The following is a 22,975-nucleotide window of genomic DNA, read 5'->3' on the forward strand; positions in this document are numbered from 1 at the left end:
CTTGCTCCCTAATCTATATGCCTTTATTCATTAGTTTACTTTTTCTTACCTTACTGAACTGACTGGAGTTTCTAGGACAGTGTTGCACAAAAGTGGTGAGAGATGTTGCACAAAACATCACCTGATTTCCAATCTTCAGGTGAAAATATGCAGTCTTTCAATAAAGTATGATGTTAACTGTGTTGTTTTTTTTTAAAGATACTCTTTTATCAGTTTGAGGAATTTTCTCCTATTCCTAGTTTGCTGAGATTTTTATCATGAATGGATGTTGGATTTTGTCGAATGCTTTCTCTGCGTATATTAAGATGATTACATGGTTTTTCTTTTTTAGATGGTTAATATGGTGAATTTCATTGACTTGAATGTTAAACCGACCATATGTTTCTGGGAAAAACTATATGGATGATAATTATCCTATATATATTGTGTTCACTTCACTAAATTTTGTTAATTTTTGCCTCTATGTTCATAAGGGATTTGGTCTCTAGTGTTGTAATATGTCTCATTTTGATATCAGAGTAATGCTGGCTTCATAGAATAGGCTGGGAAGTGTTCTCAGTTTTCTTTAAGAGTGTGTGTCAATTGGTGTTTTTCTTTAATGTTTGGTAAAATTTCCTAGGGAAGCCACCTGGGCCTATTGTTTTATCTGTGGGAAGTTTTGTTACTTTGTTTTGTGGGAAGGTTTTTATCTATGAATTTAATTTCTTTAGTAGATAAAAGGTTATTCAGTTTAGTTATCTATTCTTGAGTGAGCTTTGTTAAGTTTTGATTTTCAAGGGATTAGGCCATTTTTCTAAGTTGTCAAATGTATTGGCACAGAGTTGTTTATATAATATTCCCTCATTTTCTATACTGCCTTCTCCTTATTCCTGATATTCATAATTTCTGTCGTTTCTCTTTTTTCTGTATTAGTCTAACTAGAGGTTTATCAATTTTTATTGTATTTATTCAATCAATAGATTTACTCAATATGACCCAGCTTTGGTTTTATTGATTTTTCTGTATTGTTTTTCTGTTTTCTATTTCAATGATTTCTGCTTTTGTTTACTCTTTTTCTGTTTTCTTAGGGTGGAGCTTAATCCATTGATATTAGATCTTCCTTCTTTTCTAATATAATCATATCATGGTATTAGTTTTCCTCTAAGCACTGCTTTAGGTACGTCTTACAAATTTTGGTATGTTTCATTTTTGTTAGGTTCAAAATGCTTTTCTAATTTCCTTTTAGGTTTTTCCTTTGTCCTGTGGGTTACTTGAAGCATATTATTTAGTCCAAATATTTGTGGGCTTTTAAAATGTCTTTTCTGTTATTGATCATTTAATTCTGGTGTAGTCAGGGAAGATACTTTGTATGATTTGAATCTTTCAAATTTATTGAGCCTTGTTTTATGATTCATAAAGTTTCAGGTGCACTTGAAAAGAGTATGTATCTGTATTCTCTATTAGTCTATAAAAGCCAATTGGCCAATTAATTGATAGTATTGTTCAAGTTTTCTATATCTTTACTGATTTTCTGGCTATGTATTCAATTAGTTATTGAGAGAATAATGATGAAATCACTGATTTTACTTGTGGATTTGTCTATTTTATTTTTAGTTTTTTGTGTAGTTTGAAACTCTCTTAGATGCACAGATAGTTAGGATTGTTATTCCACTGACTTCTTTATTATTATGAAATAACCTTTTTTATCCCTAGAAATATTTTTTGCTCTGAAATCCATTTTGTTATTAACATGGTCACTCTAGTTTTCTTTTGAATTTTGTTAACATGATACATTTTTTCCATCTTTTTAGCTCATTTATTCCTGTCATCTTAAAGTGAGTTTCTTGTAGGCAGGATATAGTTGAATCTTACTTTTTTTTGTCCAGTTTGACAATCTCTGTCTTTTCATTGGGTTGTGTGCACATTTACTCTTAATGTGCAAATATCAATTTTTGTAATTATAAATGATTTAAGAATTATAATAATTGTTACATCTTATTAGGTAACCTTGTTCCTAAATTTTAATTTTCCTTAAAACCACTTTGTTGGGGCTTCCCCTGGTGGCGCAGTGGTTGAGAGTCTGCCTGCCAATGCAGGGGACACGGGTTCGTGCCCCGGTCCGGGAAGATCCCACGTGCCGCGGAGCGGCTGGGCCCGTGAGCCATGGCCGCTGAGCCTGCGCGTCCGGAGCCTGTGCTCCGCAACGGGAGAGGCCACAACAGTGAGAGGCCTGCGTACCGCAAAAAAAAAAAAAAAAAAAAAAAAAAAAAAAAAAAAAACCACTTTGTTTTATTTAGACTTATTATTTCCAGTTTATCTTAACCCACTAAAAAAAAAAAAAAAAAAAAAGCCAAAATGGAGAAACAAACTGGAACTCAATAAGAAATACAGTGGCCTCCAAAGATGAGAAATTATGCTATGCAGAATTCTTCCATAATATCTTAGTTATGTATGAAATGGAGAATGATACCTCTAGGGTCATAAACCAGAGTTAACAAAAATGTATTTGCTAGGTTCCAGTGTTGTTCTAGTATGCCTTGTACTGTCTCCATTTGGTACAGTTTTCAGGTCACTCAGACTCATATCACCTTGGGAGCTTTTGAAAAATACTCATTCATAGTACTTTCCCAGACCTTCAGAATCTATTATGCCCTAGAATCTTTTTTTTTTTTTAATGTATTTATTTATTTATTTTTGTCTGTGTTGGGTCTTCGTTGCTGCGTGCGGGCTTTCTCTAGTTGTGACGAGCAGGGGCTGCTCTTCGTTGTGGTGCGCGGGCTTCTCACTGCAGTGGCTTCTTTGTTGCAGAGCACAGGCTCTAGCTGTGTGGGCTTCAATAGTTGTGACACACTGTCTTAGTAGTTGTGGCTAGTGGGCTCTAGAGCGCAGACTCAGTAGTTGTGGTGCACGGGCTTAGTTGCTCTGCGGCATGTGGGATCTTCCCGGACCAGGGCTTGAACCCGTGTCCCCTGCATTGGCAAGCAGATTCTTAACCACTGCACCACCAGGGAAGTCCCTAGAATCTATTTTAAGATAACATAACTCTCCTTATGACTTGTGGGTTCATCTCAACTTGGAAATCATGGTTCTACTTGTTATTTGACTCCTTTAATCTTCAACTTCTCTGCTCCTTATCTTCTCTCACACAGTCTTGGCACCATTAGAGGAAAAAAACTCTGAGGGTAAGCTTTGACCATGCCATGTGTGACACTGATTCCTAGGTTAGTAGGGCTCAAATCATATCACACATTCATTTCTTTTTTAAAATAGTTCTTTCTTGGATTGCTCAGTGAGGAACTCTATCTTCTGTATGCATTAATTTAGTAATACCATATTGTTTTCATTAAGCAAATTTATTTCATACCTACTCTATGCTGGGTAATGGTCATCACCATTCTTTTTGAAAAAGAAGGTAGCTTTTTAAAAACTTGTGCTACCCCCTTTCCCCATTTAAAAAAAGTCACATTAAATCTACTGTGATTTTTCAGTTTTCTACAATTTCACTGATCCCAGTGTGGAATTAGAATGTACTTATTTTTGTTACCTGTTTGAAATAGATTAACAAGGTTATAGAATAAACAGTTTTGAGTACTTGTGTGTGTTGCCTCATCTCCATTAATTTCATCAGCTCATACCTTTACATAATGAATATAGTTTTATTTTTGGCATAGGAAAATAAACCCCTCCCCCACATTAGTGAACTGGAAAACTAATATGGGATAGGTGCAGATTGTTTTACAATAACTTATTTTAAAGTACATATTAAAATGACCATTAACAGTATTGTGTAGTAAATGTTGAGTTGTTGGCAAGGTAAAGAATGTTCTACTTAATTGAGAATTTTATCTATATGATACTTGGATTATCAGTGTTTCACATAATTAAAATACAGTAAAACACACTTAAGATCCAAGTGATCAAATGTTAGTCTTTATCGATTGATATTACTGTCTAGAACTGTCCTGTATCTCAGATCGTTACTGAGAATACCAATCATCATTACACTATGGGCACGTGGAATACAGCAGAAACTAACACAACGTTGTAAAGCAATTATACTCCAATAAAGATGTTTAAATAAACAAGTAAATAAATAAATGAGTGTATAAATGGGGGAAAAAAGAATTATAGTTAACAGGTTGCTGGATAATGACTGTTTTTTGTTACTTAAGACATAATGCAAAAAAGAAGAATTTTGGAAATTGGCATTTAAAGATGAACTTCTCTAGAATCTTAAAACCTGTAACTAATTTTTAAAGACCCATGAAAAGCATGAATCCAACTAAAAAGCTATAATGTAACACAGTTTCTCAGAAGATATAAAACTCCAAAACACAAAAATTACTGTTAAATTTTTTTCAGTCTTGACAATGGGTAATGTGTATTCTACCTGAACTTAATTAATATTTTTGCAAGTTAATACTGGAAACTGTAGTCTGATCAGAATTTCTTCATGCACAGTAGAATGCTGCAAAATGAATACCTATGGTTCTTGAATTAGTGGTTGTATCCAAAAGTAATGGTATCAGACTAAAAGGGTAGGAAGCAGTGAAGGTCAGTCAGAATTAATAAATGCTGCATATCAAAGAGTTACATAACAGTTTATTCTCAAGAACAATTTAAACATTTCATTTGTGCATCTATAATGATGGTTATAGCATCCTTGAAGGAGGAACTGCCACCCTTAGGAGAATGGTTGGTAGAGAGCCATGAAGGCAATGGCACACCCACCTAGCCCAGCAGAATCAGTGCCATGAGTTAAAGGGTAATGTATGTCTTGAGTAGAACCCTCTCACAACTAGTTTATATCAAGAAATTGAGTAGCATTGTTTTCTACCTATCTAAACTATATTTAAAATTACTGTAAATTCCAAATTAATAGGGATACTAATTAATTAGTTACCTAGAAAAGAGAATATTCTCTGCCTATCTTGTTAATAAACCAATAGAAATATTCTCTAGAATACTCATTCTCAAAGTGTTCCCGGACTATCATGTCAGCATCACCTGGGAACTTGATAGAAAATTATTGGACCCTGAATTAACAACTGGAGAAGGTGGGAAGTCAGGAATCTGTATTTCAACAAACTCTGCAAGTCATTCTGATGCATGCTCAAATTGAAAACCACTGCTCTAGAATATGGCATATATCAAGCTCCAGTGAAGTAATGGCAAGTTTTCAGCATCAGTAATTCTCATTTTCAAACAGCTGCTGCATAGGTTTTAGTTAATGATCTCCAAACCCAGCTGGAGTTGATTCATAGTTACTCCATATTCTTTTTGCTTACTAGTCAACGGAGCACTAGGTGCAGTTGTTGAAGTGTGAAAATAATTCAGCTTTGCAGAAAATATTGGCATTTCTTTTTTGATTTTGAAAATGCTTTAATCTTTTTGATATGGTATTTATTTCAACAATCAAAGCACATCTTTTTTTTTTTTTTTTTTTTTTTTTTTGCAGTACGTGGGCCTCTCACTGTTGTGGCCTCTCCCGTTGCGGAGCACAGGCTCCAGACGGGCAGGCTCAGCGGCCATGGCTCATGGGCCCAGCCGCTCCGCGGCATGTGGGATCTTCCCAGACCGGGGCACGAACCCGTGTCCTCTGCATCGGCAGGCGGACCCTCAACCACTGCGCCACCAGGGAAGCCCAAAGCACATATATTTTAATGGCAGTTTGAACCTCTGTTAAAAGTTGAGGAAGTCTCTGAACCTTCCTGCCAGTTTAATATCAAAATTAATGTCTTAGCTGGATTACAAAGCTTACGTATAATTAGTCCTGCTTATTGTATTTTTCCTCTGGTGTTTACATTTTAAGAACAATTTTTAAGTCTCTTCTGTGAATAACCTTCTACCTTCTTCACATCTTCTACATTAACACATCTTCATTTTTACTTTAAAGAAGAATTCTAGCAGAGATTTATTTTAGTTAAATGTATTCTATAGTAGTAAGGCTCAAATATGTGCTTTGTAAATTACAAAACTCATCAAGCTCTCAAGAAGCATTCCAAAGGGGGAAAGGGGGAGAGGGATAAATTGGGAAACTGGGATTAACATATACACACTACTATATATAAAATAGATAACTAGTAAAACCTACCGTATAGTACAGGGAATTCTACTCAATACTCTGTAATGATCTATATGGGAAAAGAATCTAAAAAAGAGTAGATACATGTATATGTATAAATGGTTCACTTTGCTGTATACCTGAAACTGACACAACATTGTAAATCAACTATACTCCAATACAAATTAACTTTTTTAAAAAAAGCATTCCAAAGGCATATCAGTAAGATGTGAAGGAAGGATATATATGTCTTACAACTGCTTTACATGTTGAAGTGTACTAAATATGGGTATTTAAAAATGGACAACGTGGCCAAAAAAAAACACCTAAAATGTTCATTAGTAGGTAAGTTCATGATCTTGTAGTGTATTGCAGAATTGTTTTTGGTTCTATTGCACATGTATTATAGGTAAAAGAGATCTTTAGATCAAAGGATGGTGGTCTCAAAATCCTGTTTCGATGTTCTTGATTTTTAACTCTGTAGTTTGCCTTCATGATCTCATTCACTCCTTTGACATCAGCTGCTGCCTTTGTGTTATGATTCCTAAATTTCTATCTTTAGTTCAGGACTTTTTCCTGAGATGTATGTCTTCAGCAACTTATATATTACTACCTGGATGTTCCATAGGCATCTTAAAACTCACTATGTCCGAAAACTGATGATCCAAGTTTCCCTCACAACAAACCTGTAGATGTATATGGAATCAGAGTTACATAATAACCTGTTTTTCACTTGGTCTTGATCCCATATGTTCGCCCAGTACCTCATTCTCCATTAATGCCATTCTGATATTTGTATCATTGTATCATTATATACTTTACCACCTTGCACTCACAGTTACCAAAAAGCAAAAGAAAACAAAAACACTATTTTCATATGAGAATGTCCTTTATAAAGCAGGCAAATCAATTAGCTTTATTAAGTCTTGACTATTTAGTGATGTCTTTTTAATATTCTGTGAAAAAATGGAAAGTACATCAAGTGCTTCTGCAAACCAAAGTACAACGGTTGTTTTGAGGAAAAGCACTTGTGTTGTTTGAGTTGCAAGCCCAATAAGCCACTTTTCCACATAGAACACTGTTTTAACTTGAAAGAATGGCCAACAGATAAACTGTTCCATTTATTCAGTCTTGGGTAGTTTGCAGACATTTTCTCAGAAATAAACAAAATGAATATGTCACATAGAGGAAAACAACTGATAATATGTGTTGCCAATTAGAGAATCTGAGAAAACTTGTATTTGTTACCAATATTGAAAAGACTATTTTGATGAGATTGGTGATGATATAATGAATGTGATTTTTTTTTGGAATTGTATAATTAAACATGTTAACATTTGGAGGATCTGCTAAACTTCATAAACTAGTATTTTTCAAATGATGGTACAAGATAGATCAATATAACAATGTATAAAATGTTTACTAATATTGTTTTATATTATATATCATATTACAACTAGCCTTTAAGAAATAACACTTATTGAGTTTTAGTGTAGTGTCAAAAACTTATGTGAAAAGATTATTAAAATATTCCTTTTTCCAGCTGTGCATCTGTATAAAATCTGTGTAAGTCTGATTTCTTCATAGACTCCAACCCAAATAATATATGGTAACATTTTGAATGGAAAACAGTTATGAGAATCCAGTTAACTTCCATTAAGCAAGACATTTAGAAATATATGCAAAAATGTTAAAAAGTTATTCTTTTTACTAAATTTTCTTTGTGAAAATAGTATTTTCACAAAACTGTCATTTATGCTAACATGTTTTATTATATTATTATTTTTGAATCAATTAAATATTTTTTAAGTGTTACAGTTTTCATTTCTAATATGACATTGGTAGATATAACCCACATGAATGAAAGCTCTTTGGAGTCCCTAATTTTTAAGTGTATAAAGAGAGAGGTTCTGAGACTAATAAGTTTGAGAACCGCTGACTTACAAGATACAGTTCATATCCCAGTATGATGATTAAGACGCTGTGTCTCAGCCTCTACCCACTTGTCTGCCTCATGTTTTACTTTGCCCTTACCCATTCTGTCATATTCTGAGCTTATCAAGAACCACATTTAGGGTCTAAATGCACCATGCAAGCACAGGGAGGTCAGCTCGGTGCTTTGTGACCACCTAGGTGGGGGGGATAGGGAGAGTGGGAAGGAGGGAGACTCAAGAAGGAAGAGATATGGAGATGTATGTATATGTATAGCTGATTCACTTTGTTATAAAGCAGAAACTAACACGTCATTTTAAAGCAATTATACTCCAATAAAGATGTTAAAAAATAATAAATAAATAAATAAATGCACCATGCAGTATTATGCCTCCAAGGGTTTTGCTCAGGCTTTCCCCTCTGCCTAGAATGACTTTCTTTTTCTACTCAGAAGATACTTTCTTTCTCAATCATCTCCTCTATGAGTCCTTTCCTAACTATCCCATTTACGGGACCTCCACTGCATCTTATAAAATTTTATTATAATGCCACGCCACCAAACTCTCCAAGATTAGGCTTATCTCCAGGACATGGTGCAATAACTATAAATTAATAGATTCTCAGTGAGTGTTTATGGAATTAGTTAATGAATCCAGTGTGAAGAACTTCATTATAAATTATCACAACATTCTCATTACTTAAAGCTACATAGTATAGTATGAATCTGCTCATTATTTGAATTTTTGCTGTAATCATAAGAGATATATTCTTTGTCTTTCTCAAGGTAAACAAGATATACCTGTGTGTCACTGAATAAGACAGGATTATGGGAAGAGTATGTAAGCATTCCACGCCCTGTTCTTGCTTAATTGTCACCGGCCTGCTTCTGTCTTTATTTCTGCTCTTTCCTACATTGTTAGAGGCTAGGTGGAGAGAATCCTTCAAAACAATCTATACGCTAGCAGAGAAATTGATATCATAGCTTTACAGAATTTACCTAGTGGTAACTGACCCCAGAGGTCCTGTGGCTTCAGCTCTCATCAGTGCAGAAATCCTTTCTACATCATCTTTTGATGGGTCCTCATTGCAGCCTCTAGATGAGTATCTCTATAGAGACTGATAGCTTACCTCCCCCTAAACTGCATATATCTTTTCTTCGCACTACTAATTATTTAAAAGCCCGTTCTCTCTTGAGCCATAGTCTATCTTGTCTTCTGGAGTAATTCTATAGAAAGGGTGCCTCTTTTTCACAATAACTTTTCAAATATTTCAAGATAACTTTTAGTACTTTTATGGAATTTCTCCTCTAGCTAAGTGCACTGGGTTTTTTAAAGCAGTTCTTTGTGTGGCATGGTCCATCCAGCTCATTCCCATTCTGAATGTATTCTATTCTGTGTGTATGCCAGAAATGATACATAATATTCCCTGTGTGACAAATATAGATTCCCTAGGAACTGTGCCTTCCAGTGGTTTAAAACAGTAATTACTATGTTTTGGTTAGGAATATACACTTTGGTATCAGATTGACGGTTTGGATTCCGACTTTGTTCCTAAAAACTCTGTAACTAATCTGAGTCTATATTTCCATATTATTACCTTATAGGTAATAGGTATAGGGTTACTGTAGGAATTAAATGAAATAATATATGTTTAAACACACAGCAGCATTGCTTCTGGCCCATAATAAAGGCTCAATAAGTGGAACAGTTATTACTATGATAATTATATGCTTATCAGTATAGCTACAATTGTCATAGATTTTTTTAGCTGTTTCACACTACTGTTGTTAAATAATTTTATAATCAAATTATACTAGTGTATTTGTTATTTATCAGCTTAGTCACTCTGCAGGCTTTCATGGCTTCCCCAATGACCCATCTCCATATTTTGAAACCCAGCCCCATCTTTTCAAGGCTCAGTTTATCCAGTGTATCTTTCTCGATAAGTTTTTTACCCCAATTCTTGGCTTCAAAAGTGTTTTGCTCTCTGTTATGGCATTTATTACAATGGCATTTGTTTGATTTTGTATGATGGAAATTTAAAATACGAATAGATTACTTGAGAAGTATGTATTGATAAAAAAGGTGTGAGGGATGTTTTGAGATGTCTTATCTTGGTAAAGCCTGAGACAAGGGAGAAGTATATTGGTTGGAATTCCCATTTTCTATCAGAGTATTCAAGTGATTGAGATATGTAAAGAATGAAGTCTTAAAGTCAGCTCACCTATGATTTTTAACTATAATACTCTGTATTTTAAAAACAGGTACTAGCAAAAAAAAAAAAAAAAGGTACTTCTATAATATCATCATGCCGTATTTAACTGTGCAGCTCTTCTCCTTCCTCATATAGAAGTGGACTAAATCTCAGTTGACAAGTATAAAGTGGTGCACAGGCTCTGGAGTCAGATTGACCTTGGACAGTATCCTGACCTTAGTATTCAGCTGGTGATCATTTAACTTCTTTGAGGCTCAGTTTCCTCATTTAGATGAGAATAATAATAGTGCCTCTTAGGGTTTTTTTTAAAAATCAAAACTTGAGATAATGCATATAAAACGCTGAACACAGAGCATGCATATAATAGATGATACATTTAAAATACACAGTGAGAACTCACTGTTAGCTATTAGCAATATTATTATTTCATATAGGTGATGAATACATTTCTCAGATTGGTAACAAAGGAAGGCTGTTATAAGAATTTCACGTTTTAAAATTTGTGTAATAACTGTACAAAACTGTAATCAAGTTTGAAAAGTATATTAAGTAAAATATAATGCATATTCCTTTAACTTAGTAACCTTAGCAATAAAAAGAAAAGAATTATATTGGTGGTTATTGGATCAATGGGATATTTAACAGCTACTTTAATATTCTTACCTAATAGATCCTCTTAAGAGCATTAACCAATATATTTTTAGTAATAATTCATTAGTGAAATGAAATTTGGAAAGAAAGTTTTATTTCTACTTTGCGATACATTTTCATTTATGTTAATAATCAGTGTATAATTAATGCCCAAACATAATGTATATGTAAAACATGTATCTACAAGGGTCTAGAAAATTCATTGCACATGGGGTCACAGGTCTTTTACCTCCTTATATAAGGTTATTCCTAAGTAGTTTATTCTTTTCAATGTAATTGTAAGTGGGATTGTTTCTTTAAATTTTTCTTTCTGATAGTTCATTGTTGTATAGAAATGCAACAGATTTCTGTATATTAATTTTGTATTTTGCAACTTTACTGAATTCATTAATGAGCTCAAGTAGTTTTTTGGTAGCATCTTTAGGATTTTCTATGTATAGTATCATGTCATCTGCAATGAATGACAGTGTTATTTTTTCCTTCCCAATTTGAATTCATTTTATTTCTTTTTCTTGTCTGGTTGCTGTGGCTAGGACTTTCAACACGATGTTGAATAAAAGTGCAGAGAGTGGGCATCCTTGTCTTGTTCCTAATGTGAGAGGAAACGCTTTCAGCTTTTCACCATTGCATATGATGTTAGTTTTGGGCTTATCATATATGGCCTTTATTATGTTGAGGTATGTTCCCTCTATATCTACTTTCTGGGGAGTTTTTTTAATCATAAATGGATGTTGAATTTTGTCAAAAGCTTTTTCTGCATCTATTGAGATCATCAGATGGTTTTTGTTCTTCAATTTGTTAATGTTGTGTATCATATTAATTCATTTGTGGCTATTGAACCATCCTTGCATCCCTGATATAAATTCCATTTGATTATGATGTATGATACTTTTAATGTATTTTTGTATTCAGCTTGCCAATATTTTGTTGAGAATTTTGCATCTATGTTCATCAGTGATATTGGCCTATAATTTTCTTTTTTGTGGTATATTTGTCTGGTTTTGGTATCAGGGTGATGTTGGCCTCATAGAATGTTTGGAAGCATTCCTTCCTCTGCAGTTTCTTGGGATAGTTTAAGAAGGATAAATGAGGCGGGTCCAGTGACTAGAGCAGGCTCGCTGGTGGGTGGGGCTGAGTCTCAGGGGATTCTGGGGCTATTGTCTGCCTACTGGTGGGCAGAGCTGGTTTCCTGTGTCTCTGGCTGCAGGGCTCTGGGAGTTCTGGGTCTAGTGCCTGCACACTGGTGTGTGCAGCTGGGCCCTGGGCCCTCTGGTGGGTAGGGCCATGTCCAGGGGCTGCTGTGGGCTCATGGGTGTTAAGGTACCCTGTCTGCTGGTGGGTGGGGCTGTGTCCCCACCTAGTTAGTTGCTTGGCCTGAGGAGTCCCAGTACTGGTGGGTGGGGGTGGGGGGAGCTGGGTCCTGACATTAATAAGCTAGAGGGAGGATTCCAGAATGGCTCTTGTTAACACCAGTGTCCACATGGTAGAACAAGCTCCCCAAAATGGCTGCCACCAGTGTCTTTGCCCCAGGGTGATCTCCAGTTGCCTTCTATCTCTCTTGGAGACTCTCCAAGATCAGCAGGTGGGTCTGACCCAGGTTCCTTTCAATTTACTGCTTCTGCCCTGGGTCCCGGAGCAGGTGAGATTTTGTATGTGTCCTTTCAGAGTGGAGTCTCTATTTCCCACAGTCCTCTGGGTCTCCAGAAAGTAAGCACCACTGGTCTTAAAAGTCAGATGCTCTGGGGGCTCATCTTCCTGGTACAGGACCCCTGGGCTGCAAAGCCCATTGTGGGGCTCAGACCCCTCATTCCTTGGGGATAACCTCTGCAGTTGTAATAATTCTCCCATTTGTGGGTCACCCAACCCAAGGGTATGGGCCTTGACTATACCACAACTCCACCTCTCCTGTCCATCTCATTTTGGTTCCTTCTTTATACCTTTAGTTGTAGAAGATCTTTTCTGGTAGGTTCTGGTCTTTTTCATCAATAGTTGTTCTGTAAATAGTTGTAATTTTGATGTGCTCATGAGGGAAGGTAGGCTTAGGGTCTTTGTACTCTGCCATCTTGAGAATTCCTCTTGCTTTATTTTCATTTTCATTCACTTCAATGTATTTTTTTATTTCCCTTGATACTTCTTTTGTTTTCTGTTTTTCTCTTTTCTTTTTTCTGCATTCCTGTGAATTAGTTTTATATTAAAAATTACCTTTTGATTTATCCATAGTGTTTTTGAGTTTAATGTCTTTGTATAGCTTTTTACATGGTTGCTTTATGTATTACATCATATAAATATCACTTTTCACAGTTTACTGGTGTCATCAGTTTACCAATTCAAGTGAAGTACAGAAACTTTACTTTCATTTACATCCCTTTACTATCTGCCACTTACAGTATAATTGTATTAAATATTTACACTGCATACATTTAAAATCACATCACATCATGTTACAATTTTTGCTTTGTCTGTCAAACATATTTTTGAAAACTTGAAGGGAAGGAATGTTTATTGTATTTACCCATGTGTTTATTCTTTCCTTTTTTTTTTTCTGGTGTTTTAAGATTTCTTCTTTTGTCTTTTTTTTTTTTTTTTCCTGTCTAGAGAACTTCCTTTAATCAATCTTAGGGTAGATCTAGTGGCAGTAAATTACTATAGCTTTCTTTTGTATAAGAATATCTTATTTTCCCCTTCATTCTTAAAGGTGATTTTCTTTGGGTATAGGATTCTTTTATTTAACCACCTGAAAAACGTTGTGCCACTTCGTTCTGGCTCCATGACTTCTGATGAGAAATCTGCTGTTATTCCAGTTTTTTCTATAGTAGGCTTCATTTTCTCTGGCTGATTTCAAGATTTTTTCTTTATTTTTAGTTTTCAGAAGCTTAATTATGATGTATCTTGCTATGGATGTCTTTGGTTTATCTCATTTGGAGTTCGTTCAGCATCTTAAATCTTTATGTCTCTTGTCAAATGTCAAGTTTTCAGCCATGATTTCTTTGAGAACTCTTTCAGCCCTGCTTTCTTTCCCCTTTCCTTCCAAGACTCTGTGACACCAATGTTAGATCCTTTGTTATATCCCACAGTTCCCCAAGGCTCTGTTCCTTTTTTTCCTCCCAGTATATTCTCTCATTGTTATTCTGATTGGGTAATTTCTTTTATTCAACATTCTAGTTCACTAAATTTCTCTCCTTCCTTTCCATTCTGCTATTGATCCTATTCACTGAGCTTTTCATCTTGATTATTTTGTTTTTGAGTTCTAAAATTTCTATTTAGTTCTTCTTTATGTATTCTATTTCATTAATGAGCTTATTTGCTGAGGCTTTCTATTTTTTCATTTGGTTCAAGCTTATTTGTAATTGTTCATGAAAGCATTTGTATCACGAATGCTTTAAATCTTTGATAATTCTAACATCTCTGTACCCTTGATATTGTCGTTTCTTGATTATCTCTATTCATTGAGTTTGAGATCCTCTTGGTTCTTGATACGTTGAGTACAATTTGATTGAAACCTGGATGTTTTTATATTATGTTGTGAGACTCTGGATCTTTTTTTTCTTTTAAATTGAATGAAAGATTCTTTAAATTCTGTAGTGCTTTATGGTTTTCAAAAGTTTCACACACATGATTTCATATAATCCCATAAGAACTCTTTTTTCCCCCTTACCCCTATACTGCCCCTCCCCCTTTCCCTCTCTCCACTGCTAACCACTAGTTTGTTCTCTATATTTGTGGAGACTCTGAATTTTATTTAAACCTTCTGTTTTAGTTGACTTTTTCCAGTACTGCTCTGGCAAGGGAAGGGGTGCTGCTTTGTTACTGCCAAGTGGTGATAGAAGTCCAGGTTCCCTTGTTGGCCTCCATCAACACCTGGTGAGCTCATTGTTACCGCTGGGCAGGCATGGGAGTGGCCTCCTTATGCTGGGGGATGGTGAAAGTCCTGATTCTCCACTAGTTCTCCTCTGACACCACCAAGTGGGGAGGGGCGGGGGCCTCTCATCACTGCCATGTGGAGGCAGGCTTTCTGATTCCTTGCTTGGTCTTCCCTGACACTGCAGACGTGCCTTGTTACCCGCTGCCTGGGATGAAAGTCCTGGCTCCCTACTTCGTCTTCCCTGGCACCACTCCATCAGGGATATTGGGCATCTGATCACACCCTTGTGAGGGTGGAAGTCTAGGCTACCCACTGGGCCTGTGCGAATGGAAGTGGGACCACAGTCTTTTTCTGTGGAGTTTGACTAAAGTAGAGTGATTATTATCTAAAGTTTTCTGTCTTACTATACTGTCTCTTGGTGCTTTGGCAAGAGAGAGCAGGCTTTTGTTGGGTTTCTTTTTGTTTATGCCTGCTCCTCGGTTGCTCGCTTCTACTGCTCCAAGTCTGGGATATATGAGGCTAAAAAAACTTAGGGAACTCACCACTGTGTCATTCCTTGGGTCCCAAGGGCCCTAAGTAGTCTGTTTTCTTCTCTCCAGCTTTTAAGTCTTATGTTTGTCTTATATATAATGTCCAGGGTTTTTAGTTGTACTTCATGGGAGGAATAGCAAAACATAGGTTTACACTATCTTCCTTGAAGTGGAAGGTGCTCTCAACTCCTTTTTATAGGATGACCCACTTAAACATACTTATAAGTTTTAATGATAACACATGCACCCTTGCTGACTGCCTGGAAACCACACAAGAAAGCATTTGCCAGTGTTGGGAGTCCAGCCTTTAGTCATCCATATAGAAATTTATTTTGTCAGTCTCCATGGTGATTGACTTCAAGGAGACTGACTCAAGCTAAAAATATTCATAAGAAAGTGATGTATATAATCAGGCAACCAATTTATTTAATTCATAATGATTACAAAGTGCTACTTCCATGAGGATCAGATAGTGTCTGGCTAGAAAGTACATTCACAGTAAGTGGTGCTGCAAAAGGAATCAGTTAACCTTATAATAGCTTTCTTTTGGTGCAACTTTGTTGCTTCCTACTTCTCATTATAAACACAGTTTATGGGGAATAAATTATACTTCAGAACAGTATTTGGGGATTTACACAACTCAGGATTTATCCCTAGAAAGTGCTAAGGATCCACTTTAATTCAGATATTTGATGGCTCCAAGCTCTTAGAGCCCAAATTATCTAGCTCTGCAATAGGCACACTTGCCAGGGAGTCCTATCAGGTCAAGTTTTGTGCCAAGGCACCCTCTCCATAGACATTTTTTCAGTAGATGCTGCCAGTTTCCTCTGTTATTTCTCTTTGCCTGAAATTCTTACTTGTGAGTAACCTCTTTTTTCAATATACATACTAATGCTTCTAGGCAGTTTACTATCAGGCCTTACTGTCCAAGAGCCATTTTTTTTTTTAGAAGTAATTAAACTGGGGTCATGGAGCCCCCTGCCGATATTTGGGCTCTAAGAGGAAGCCCTGAAATGCACAAGTCACCCGTACTGGAGACAGGGTCCATAGTTTTCATAATATTCTCAAAGAGGTCTGTGACCCAAAATATCATTATGAGCCACTAATGAATATTTTTGCTCTGTTCTATTATACGTATGTAGTGTAAATCTGTTACAAACCACCTTTATTAACTACTGAAATCTTAATATTGTTATTGTCAACTCCTATGTTTTCTTTCTATAATTATATATAATAAAAATTTTGTCTTTTTTTCTTTATGTTCTTTGCCTTTTATTTATTATTTATTACCTATTATCTAATTATATATTTTTTACTTTAACATGCAGAAGTTTCAGTATTTGAAAGCAAGGCAATTTACTGGTCTTTCCATTTGCGTTTTTTTTTTTTTTAATCCCTATAATCCTAAAATGTTACCCACTATACAGATATACTACACATTTTGAACATTTGTAAAATGTTTATTTTCTGCTGAGACCATTGCACAATTGAGCTTTGGTGGGGGCAGAAGATTATACTCATGGGTCCTTTAATTTGTGCAGAATACAAAACATTTCTCTAAATTATTTAATACATTGAACATTTATTTAAATGTTCAAAGAGAAAAGGTGTTTCCCCAAATAATGACCTTAATGTTAAAAAAAAACTAGTCAAAGAATATGTTGCAATTTTTAAAAAAATCTTTTCTTCAGTTATTTTTCTTTTTTCTGTAGTCTAATATATACATCTTTGTGACTTTAATCCTTTGTAAGACTTAGGTTGGTATATTTAATGCAGTGTTTTATACTTAGCTTGATCATTATGTTCTTTCAATAAATAAGCCTTTAATGCCCTGTCAATGCAGAAATAGGTAATTATTGCTATTATGAATGGCCTTTTAAAAGACTTGTGTTTGTTGGTAGTCTGCCGTGTGGAAAGGTCACTGAACTGAGATGTATGCCACCTTCAATCGGAGCCTAGAGGAACTAGAAGTGCCATGAAGTTCAGTGTCCATCTTCAGTGTTTGGAATATTAGTGCCAGTTGTGCTTGGCCTGCCTGTAATATCATGACTCAGACTGCACTCCATGTTATTTGCAGGCTGTACATTTTGTGGTAGTTCTGAAATAACTTGCATAGCAGATTCTCTATAATTCATTACTCAAACATGAAAAAAGCATTACTTCAAAATGCATCTTTAGTATTTTAAATATGCTGCCTACATTCTCTAAGTGTACTCCAAATGTGCTGTAACTAATAAAGTTCCCCACTGATTTAAGAGAGTCTCAGAAGTTATACTAACTAGGTAAAGAGCTTCTTTGATTAAAAAAAAAAAAAAAAAAAAAGGAACTATTGAGTACTTACTAAGTAAAGAAAATGGCCATATTGCAAACATCCTTACTGGTTTTAAGTATTGTCACAGGAGAAAAGAGATAGTAGTTCACCATTAACAGTAGTTACTGTTATTTTTCAACTAAGTGAGATTTGATTTTATAGACTAATATTACTAGCAAAAATTATATTAATATTCCACACTATTTTTATCTTTTTATGTAGTTTTAGGCATAACACTACATTAGTAATTATCTTGTTTGCTTAAGCAAAGTAAAAACATTTGAAAAATAGAAAATGCATATAAATGTATTATTTGAATAAGGAAAATAGTTACCTGAATTTGCATCTTTTCATAATTTAAGAAACGTTTTAAAATTGTGTGAAATATACAGTTCATATGCTTTAATACACATAGTGAACCAAGAACAATGATTAATTTTTAAAACATGCTAGTTTCATGCTCCAGCTAGAGTTTTAGCACCTTAAAAAATAAAAAATCCATAGACTAAATAATAACTTCTTTTAAAAAAAATAACAAAATTGTTTCTTTTCCAAATGCTTGATTTCAAAAAACTAGTGAAAGTAAATTCAGCATTGTTGGTTGTAGGTGTAGCCATTAAAAGTATAGGTAATTTCATGTATGTCTGGCGTGCTGTAGGAAACCTCTCACACTTCTGTCAGCCCTTAAATGACAACAGTACTGTTTTATTTCCCTTAGTAGAAAAAGGAGGGTGTATGGACGTAATAATACCATAATAGTTTTGGACTGTGGTGACAGTTTGAGGTTGTTTGGAAGATAAAATTCCTTTAAAATTATTGAATATAATATGCTTAGGCTCTCCATAAATACATGTTGAATTTAATGAGACAGCTTCCATATCCTATGGAGATGCTTGAGCAGCATACATTACCTTGATTATAGATTCATTTGCAAAGTACTGTCAATCTGAAAAATATTATGCTTTCTAAACATGTGGTATATGTTTCTTAAAAGTCTGTCCAGATTTCTTTTTCTTTCTATTTCTTCTTTGTGTTTTTCTATACATTGTCTTTTTTTCTTGGCCCTTAAATGTTGGTATTTCCTAAGATTCTGTTCTAAGATTACTGTCTCTTTCCATGCTGTGTATTCTACATTATCTAGGTAGTTTCATCCATTCCTATGGTTTTCCCAGATGTCTTTCTTCTGCATGAACCTTTATTCTCAGCACTTGACCTATGTGCCCAATTATCTTTATCTCCTGTGTGTCCCGGACAATCCAACAGTATGTTCAACATTAAGCTCATCTCTTTTTCTCCACATTCCCAACTAACTCTCCCCCATGAAAATGGATACACTTGTATCCATATATGTGCTTCTCTTCCTGCTTTGGAAAGCACACTGCTAGTAAGCAGCAGGCCTGAAACTTTAATTCAAGTCTTCTGAATGTGAATCCTCAGCTCAGAGCATACTGTATTAACATAGTGGCCATATCTTCTGAACCAAAATTTAAGATGCATAGTCAGACAATATTTGAAGCCTGAACTTGTTATTGTAATTATACCACATTGCTTTTTCATGTCACTCTACTAAATTGTCACCAGTATGGTAGGTAGATGCTAACACACATATAATGTAAAATTGCAATTATGTATGAGACATGCAGTATGAGGTATGTACACATATTGTGTGTGTGTGTGTGTGTGTGTGTGTGTGTGTGTGTGATTTGACCTAGTTAGGGAGATTAGATGATGCTTCCCTTGCAAGTGATGATTAAATTCAATGTGAAGTTTGAGGAGTTCACTAGGTAGGGTCGAGGTTGAGGGAGAATGGATGAGGGTTCAAGGCAGGTAAGACAGCTTGCACAGAGATCTGGTGGTAGGAGGGTGCATGCTGTGTGTGAACAGTTGTCTTTGTGCAAAGTAACTTACAATCTTGTTATTTTTTTCCCCTCATTTCTTCCCCTTTTCTTTCTTTATTTGAAGCTGAAGTTTTCGAAAGCAAAATGTTACTGCTTTTCAAACTGCTTGGTGGACAGTGATTTGAATTAGAGGAACCATGGAATTTAAGGAATAAACATAACCAGGACTTATCTGTAATGCAACACCAAAAAGAAAAAGGTTTTATTATGGTGTTGTTTCTACTGTTGTTACCTAAAAATCACACCAGCATTTATAATCACTGTCCTGCTACATTTTGATAAAGCAGGCAGTAACTACATCCTAAGTAATAAATTTCAAAATCATTGCCTAAATTATAAGTAATTTATTTTCTAAGTGTATTTTTTACTGTGAAGTTTAGTATTCTATTCATTCTGTCTTTATGTGTTTGAAAATTAGTCCAGGCTGTAGAAATTCTATTGGAATGAAAAGTGTCTTTTGAACTACACTGAAGAACTGTCTGGTCTGTGGAGTTCTAAACTTGATGACTGTTTATTCTTTCATTCTTCATATGCATATGTATTATCCTTCAGAGGTAATTCTGAACTTTTGGCCCTCAAAACATTTTTTCAGCTGCTCTTAACCCAGTTCTTGAATAGGAAAACTATGTTCCAGGAATAGGAAATTATTTTCAGTGTTTACAACTTCCTTATAGTGTCTTTTAAAACTAAGTTCATAATCTGTTTTTCTTTGCAGAAAGGGCTATTGCAAGACATGAAGTTCGAGAGATTGAGCAGCGACATACGATGGATAGCCCTCGGCAAGATGCAGCTTTAGATGAGGAAGAAGACATGGTGATCATTTATAACAGAGTCCCCAAAACTGCAAGCACCTCTTTTACCAATATTGCCTATGACCTATGTGCAAAGAATAAATACCATGTTCTTCACATCAACACTACCAAAAATAATCCAGTAATGTCACTGCAAGATCAGGTAAATACCACGTAGGGGATGCGTAATATTTTCTGACACTTCCTAACTCAAATTTTTTATCTCAAGGAGATAAAGCATTTTAAGGGATATATATGCTGAGCCCAGTGGATTGTAAGTTTCTTGGGGGAAAGGACCAACCGAACTTACCTATAATTTTACATTCTTCACATTCTTGAATTTTTGAAGAGAATATTGATGCTCTTCAGTATGGTATCCTTTTAAAAGTGTGAGATATTTTTAGCAGATGCCCCGCAATAAAAATCATTATATTGTCTCCACTTATGATTGAGAAATCTTTATTTGATGAATACCTATATTCTATATGGTTCAGTTTTGTGACTCCTGCATTTCATCTTATCTTTACTATAATTTATGTAAGTATTAGCTATAAACGCCTGACAAACAGGGATTGCGGCTCATATTTTTAACATAATCTTGCCTTTCAAGTTGTTAAGAATCTTTAGATAAACAGGTAGATAGATAATTTTATGAAATGGTTTTAAGAAAAGTGGAGCAAGTTATCATGAAATGAAATTGACTCCCCTCTTTAGCAATAGTTTCAGATATTTTCTTCACACCTGGAATTCTGACTATAATTATAAAGTTCTCTCTACAAATACTGAAGGGAATGGGAATTGGGCCCCATGAGACGAAAAGATAATATTTGAAAAGACTATGTAGTATCAAATACCATATTGAGGTAACTTATTAAAAAGGCATTTGTGATAGTCATATAGTTAGAATGTATTTATCTGTTTGAAGATAGCTGAACTTGTTTTATTGTCACAGAATTGATTGTTGTCCCACTATTTAGCATACCTATAATCCTCGCACTGAAGCAAGAGAATAACATTGATACACAAGGTTAGGGTCACTTTCTTGCTAGAGAGCTATTTTTAAAGGCTAATTGTATATGGCATATCATCTGCCCATGTAATTCTTGGCTCTCTGAATTATCCCTAATTACTCTTTTTTATAAAACCAAAAATCTACATTCATCAGCCAAATCAAATAACTCTTCTGTAAATGAGAAGAAACATGAGCTTATTTAGCTAAGTGGGTCATAAAAACTATTCATTATGTAATATTGTATATCTCAAGGGCAAGTATCTTAAATCATCAGGTTTTATACAGTGTGTAGTAGATTTTAAGTGTATTTGCATGATTGCTTTTCAGAATATATCTTGGTTTAAAAGGAACATTTCTTAGCACTCACATAATAATTTTAGATTTCTTCAGTAGTATTGTTTAGAAAAATAAAGTCAGCTTGTTTGTTCAGATTTTTAGAATTGGTGTCCAAATTTTCTGTCCAGCATTACAAAGTTGTCTGGCAGCTATGAGATTTCTGAAAATGACGTTGACCTTTTTTTTTTTTCCTCATGAAATATAAATCTACAGAAGCTCACCACATAAGACATTTATAGGCATCATGTAGTGGTACATTTCCCCGGTTGCATTTGGATGAGATAAAAGTTCTGTTTTTTTTTTTTTTTTTTTTTTTTTTTTTTTTTTTTTTTTCCTTTTTGCTGTATGCGGGCCTCTCACTGTTGTGGCCTCTCCCGTTGCGGAGCACAGGCTCCGGATGCGCAGGCCCAGCAGCCATGGCTCACGGGCCCAGCCGCTCCGCGGCATATGGGATCCTCCCAGACCGGGGCACGAACCCGTATCCCCTGCATCGGCAGGCGGACTCTCAACCACTGCGCCACCAGGGAGGCCCAAAAGTTCTGTTTTTCTTTCAATAGCTTGTCATGTTTGTTTGTGTGTGTGTGTGTGTGTGTGTGTATGTGTGTAAATATATGCAGCAAAAGAGAAGCGTAAACACTATCTTAAAGGCAACTGGATTACATAATGAACAACACTTAAAACATGTTTGGGCAGAGTAGAAGAATAGTCTTAATCACTAGCTGGCATACTTCAAAATGTCAGCTGGTAGTTCAACACCTGGTCTTAATTAGGAATAGCTTATATACCAAATGTTCTCTAATATACCATATCTAAATTATTTGCTGGTCTCTTGTTCTGTGTAGAAGCAGTTCTTCAAACAACTCATAGGTATCGCTTCCCTTCCCTTTGCATGACATATTAGATAGTGTTTTAATTTCACTTTCAATCTAGTAAGTTTCATTTAGATGTGAAGTTTTGAATTACTAGATGCCTTGAAAATAATTTTAAAAATATCCCCTGAACCCCATCTTGTATAACACACTTGATTTTAATACCATATTTTTATTGTCCTTGTGAACTGTTCTCAACTGCCCTATTATTTATATAGGAATTAATAAATGACCTATTTTGCTCTTCTTTCTTCTCTGAGAAATAGTTTCTAATCTGTATCTAACTCAAGTGAGACTTAAAAGATGAGATTTTTATTAAATCTGCTGTTGTCCCAATCTTCCATGTAAAGCCCAGTTTACTCATAAAAATATTTTGGGATGTAATAGGTGATTACACCCTTTATTCCCTCACCTTCCAACCTCAGCAGTCCAGTCTGCTCAATATCTATCTGCCTTTAGCCCCAGCTCTTTCCTAGATGTATTTTGTACTGGGGACTGTGCTAAACTGTTTACATGCTTAATTATT

General features: G+C 35.1%; 1 protein-coding gene across 3 annotated transcripts in view; it reads left to right on the forward strand.

Moving 5' to 3' along the window:
- HS2ST1 (heparan sulfate 2-O-sulfotransferase 1) overlaps window positions 1-22,975 on the forward strand; it is a 191,773-nt gene that overhangs the window by 131,454 nt on the left and 37,344 nt on the right. For all 3 annotated transcript variants that reach the window (XM_082615932.1, XM_082615934.1, XM_082615933.1), the window contains exon 2: window positions 20,157-20,395. In XM_082615932.1, coding sequence (XP_082472058.1) covers window positions 20,157-20,395 — 239 coding nt within the window. The remainder of the gene's footprint in view (window positions 1-20,156; window positions 20,396-22,975) is intronic.

Source organism: Mesoplodon mirus (genome assembly GCF_964341445.2).
Source record: "Mesoplodon mirus genome assembly, chromosome: 3".
NCBI lineage: Eukaryota > Metazoa > Chordata > Mammalia > Artiodactyla > Ziphiidae > Mesoplodon > Mesoplodon mirus.